General features: G+C 50.1%; 1 protein-coding gene and 1 pseudogene across 1 annotated transcript in view; one reads left to right on the forward strand and one right to left on the reverse strand.

The window, feature by feature from the left end:
• Positions 1-3,868, forward strand: part of SLC7A3 (solute carrier family 7 member 3) — a 21,059-nt gene extending 17,191 nt beyond the window's left edge. The window contains exon 12 of the mRNA XM_019648032.1: positions 3,836-3,868. Coding sequence (XP_019503577.1) covers positions 3,836-3,840 — 5 coding nt within the window. The 3' untranslated portion in view covers positions 3,841-3,868. The remainder of the gene's footprint in view (positions 1-3,835) is intronic.
• On the reverse strand, positions 207-1,536 carry LOC109385600 (actin, cytoplasmic 2-like; annotated as a pseudogene).
• Positions 3,869-4,707: the final 839 nt, after the last annotated feature.

The following is a 4,707-nucleotide window of genomic DNA, read 5'->3' on the forward strand; positions in this document are numbered from 1 at the left end:
CAGTGTCACTGGCCCTCATATGTGGGATCCGAACCGGGGCCCTCTGGCATCCCAAGCGAGTTCTTAACCATCGCGCCACTCGGCCGGCCCAAGCACAATTTCTTTTCGAAGGCTTATTCCAGTTTCATGAGGCTAGCCTGTCTGCCAGGGCAAACAGACTTCTGGTAAATCCTGCAGCAGACGCTGCGCATGCGCCCACAGTCCACCTAGAAGCACTTGCGGTGGACGATGGAGGGCCCCGAATCGTCGTACTCCTGCTTGCTGATCCACATCTGCTGGAAGGTGGACAGCAAGGACAGGATGGAGCCGCCGATCCACACCGAGTACTTGCGCTCTGGCGGGGCAATGATCTGAGGAGACAAGAGCGTGGCTTTAGGTTGGGGCACTGCCTTCGCAACAAAGCCCCCCAGCCCAAGCCACAGCTACACTTGACTCACCTTGATCTTCATCGTGCTGGGGGCCAGGGCCGTGATCTCCGTCTGCATCCTGTCGACGATGCCGGGGTACATGGTGGTCCCACCAGACAGCACTGTGTTGGTGTACAGGTTCTTCCGGATGTCGACGTCACACTTAATGATGGAGTTGGATGTGGTCTCGTGGATGCCGCAGGACTCCATACCTAAGAGACAAAGCTCTCCCTTAGCACTCGTACCTCCCTTTCAAGGTGAAGGGCAGACAGCGCGGGCCTCTCAGCCGACTCAAGTGGAGCTCATGACACCTACCCAGGAAGGAGGGCTGGAAGAGCGCCTCGGGGCAGCGGAACCGCTCGTTGCCGATGTTGAGCACCTGCCCGTCGGGCAGCTGGTAGCTCTTCTCCAAGGAGGACGACGACGCGGCGGTGGCCATCTCCTGCTCAAAGTCCAGGGTGACATAGCAGAGCTTCTCCTTGATGTCACGCACGATTTCCCGCTCGGCTGTGGTGGTGAAGCTGTAGCCACGCTCCGTGAGGATCTTCATGAGGTAGTCGGTCAGGTCCCGGCCAGCCAGGTCCAGACGCAGGATGGCGTGGGGGAGGGCGTACCCCTCGTAGATGGGCACAGTGTGGGTGACCCCATCCCCAGAGTCCATAACAATACCAGTGGTGCGGCCAGAGGCATAGAGGGACAGCACTGCCTGGATGGCCAGGTACATGGCTGAGGTGTTGAAGGTCTCGAACATGATCTGCGTCATCTCATGGTTGGTTTTAGGGTTTGGGGGGGGGTCTCGGTCAGTAGTGTGGGGTACTCCTAAGGGGCCACATGTAGGTCATTGTAGAAAGTGTGGTGCCAGATCTTCTCCATGTTGTCCCAGTTGGTGATGGTGCCTGCGGTGCTCAATAGGGTACTTGAGGCTCAGGATGTTGTGCTTGCTCTGGGCCTTGTTGCCCCTGTAGCTGTCCTTCTGCCCCATGCCCACCATTATGCCTTGGTGTCAGGGGCTCCTGATGATGCATGGGAACAGCGCCTGGGGGGCGTCATTCCCAGCAAAGCTGGCTTTGCACGTGCCAGAGCCATTGTCAATGACAAGCGCCGTGATTTCTTCTTTCATTGTGAGCAGTGAGAGCACAAGGAGTGGGAGCCAGCTGCAACTAGAGATTGAGCCACTCATTGAAGATTTTGGAGCGGATCGCCAAACTGCCCTCCAGAAAAGTCACAATAGTTTGAACTCCTACCAACCGCGCATAAGAATGCGTGTTTTGTGTCTCTTGCCAATTTGAGGTTTTGTTAATCTTTTTAACCTTTGCCAATCTGATAAATGAAAAAAATTTTTTACCTTGATTTAATTTGCATTTCTTTGATAACTGGTGAGGTTGAATATCTTTTCATGTGTTTATTGGCTATTTATATTTCTTCCTGTGTAAATTGTCTGATCATGTCCTTTGCATATTTATTTGCTAGAGTATTGCCTTTTCCTTTTTAAGAGCTCCTTTTATGTTAGATACCTTAACTCTTTATCCATTACATATGCTGAAAAGTCCTTTTTGTAGTCTATGTTTTGATTTTCAACTTTGCTTTTAGTGCTATTCAGAAGATTTAAAATTTTATGCTGTAGAGCTGGCCGAGTGGCACGTTAGTTAAGAGTGGACTTAGGACGCCAGCTCTGAGCATCAGGGCCCTGGTTTGGATTCCACATGAGGCCACTGACGCTGCGCCCTCTACAGCTAAGATGGTGAACAACAGCTCGACCTGGAGCTGGGCCACCATGAGTCGCCGGCGACGGCGTAGGCTGCAGTGGTGCTGGCTGGCAGCTGGTGTATGCTTTTGTGAGCTGCCATGAGCGGCCGTTCAATGGCCAGAGAGTGACTGCCTCAGCCAGGAAGAGCGCAACGATAACACCAACATGGGCCAGTGAAGCGACGTCCTCCAAAACTAGACTGAAGAACAAAAGGACAGCAACTTGCCTGTTGCCCTTCCCCAATGCCCCAATGCTGTTCCCCTCCCCCAATTCCTCAATAAAATCTTAAAAAATTTTATGCTGTAAAACTTATTATTTTTCCTTTCTATTCTGGTTTTCAGGTCATGGTTAGATCTTGCCATTGTGTTTATAAAATATTCACCCACATTTTCTTTCATAAATTTAAGATTAATACAGAGTTTATTTTAGTATATGAAGAGAGGCAGGAGTATTGTTTTATTTTTTTAAATGGCTATCCAGTTGTTTCAATCCTTTTCTCTTGAATAACGTTTCCTCACTGATCCAAGTAATTTTTCTATATATTTGGGTCTGTTTCTGGACTCTATTTTGTTCCATTTGTCTGCAGTATTGTTGCGGGATACTCGGACAGAGAGATAGGACACCAAGGCTCAGGGTGGGAAGCAATGTTTATTGATGCCAGCACCGGCTCAGCGGATTCATATCCAGAGGCTGAGCCTCAATCTGGACAGGATTCGGGGGCTATATACCCTTAGGTTTCTGGGTTAGCAGCTAGGATTCCTTATTAGGACATGCAGCATTGTGTTAGTTCCTGACTAGCTCCCGGGTGAGGTAGGAATTAGAACATGTTAAACGCGGAAGTCTTGATGGCCATGCGGTCCGGGAGAGCCTTTGTCTAAAGCACCCTGCCACAGTATTACCATACAATTTTATTTTATTTACGGTAGTTTTAATATCTGGTAGAACAAACCCCTCTTCCTTACTGCATTATTATTTTCATTTTTAGAATTTTCCTGACTATAGTTGCATATTTACTCTGAAAGTGTTTTTCTTCTTTTAACAAGGTATAATGCTACCTTATTAACTAATTTGCATTCTCAGTTGCTTACTCTTCCTTAATCCATTCTATTAATGAGAGTCTTTTTTTTCTTTTTTTTTTTTAAAGATTTTTATTGGGGAATTGGGGGGATGGGAACAGTGCTGGGGAATTGGGGAAAGGGGAACAGACAAGTTGCTGTCNCCCATGGCAACCCACTGCCACAGGGGCTGCAGCCTACGCTGTCGCCGGCGACTCATGGCAGCCCAGTTCCAGGTTGAGCTGTTGTTCAGCATCTTAGCTGCGGAGGGCATTGTCACTGGCCCTCATATGTGGGATCTGAACCGGGGCCCTCTTGCATCCCAAGCCAGTTGTTAACCATCGCGCCACTAGCCCGGCCCCTGACTTTTTTTTTTTTTTGAAACTCAACCGTAGGCTGTAGGCATTTGCCAATGTTTTCAAAGGCTGTATAAATACTCCACTCTGTGGTACTAATGCATCCTAACTGTATAATGATTCCACATTTAACTAGGTAAACATTAATTGGTTTACAATGCTTCAGTGAACTTTTTTTTTAAAGATTTTATTGGGGAATTGGGAGAGGGAAACAGCGCTGGGGAATCTGGGGAAGGGGAACAGACAAGTTGCTATCCTTTTGTTTTTCAGTCTAGTTGTGGAGGATGTTGCTTCACTGGCCCATGTTGGTATTATCATTGCGCTCTTCCCGGGTGAGGCAGATCGGTCGCCGGCCTCTGGACAAGGTAACCAAGGGGCTCCCATGACTCCTACGGGTCACGGGGACCTGGGACCTGGAGGTACAGCCCAAGTTATAGGGGGGGATGGTAATCCTTCCTGCTCCATCCATGGAAGCTCCCGATGGGATGCAGGAATGGACCTGGCCTTGGCAGGCTCATGTCACCCAAAAACCCTGGGTCGCCCTACTTGAGCCCTGGGAACAGGGTCTAGAAAAGGGCCTGGAGGTCACACCCTGGTTTGGGCTCTGGCCCTTCACGGTACAAGTGACTTTACCAGTCAAGGCAAGCGGGTTCCTCTTATGAGGAAACCCGCACTACGCCATTCCACCCATATTCCTGTACTTGGTGGACTTAACCCTTGGTCCCCTGCTGACAACCCACAGAGCACAGGTGTGGTACCAACGACCAGGAGCTGCCCCCATACCAGCTACAGTGCTATTACAGGATGAGCACATAGCCATGCCTTTCCCATGATGGTCTCTTTATCTGCTCTGTCATATTGCCCAGGTTAGCTACAGGAAACAGCATTCTATCTTGGTGCACATCTTTGTCCAGGTGCACAACGCCTCGCATGGCTGGGTGTGCACAGAGCTGCCAGCAGAGACCGCTGAAGGACTGCCCTGGCGAGTCACCCCTGCCACTGGTACCAATGGGAAAGACCTGCAGTGCTGGGACCAGAACAGTCTGGAGGGAAATGCTTGCCACTCCGCTGTCGAAGCCCTCTTGTGGAAGCAACACCACAACAACCCCCCCTCTCCTCGGCAAGGCTGTGGTCAATGGCTG

The sequence above is a fragment of the Hipposideros armiger genome, unplaced genomic scaffold (genome assembly GCF_001890085.2).
Source record: "Hipposideros armiger isolate ML-2016 unplaced genomic scaffold, ASM189008v1 scaffold_119, whole genome shotgun sequence".
Classification (NCBI taxonomy): Eukaryota; Metazoa; Chordata; class Mammalia; order Chiroptera; family Hipposideridae; genus Hipposideros; species Hipposideros armiger.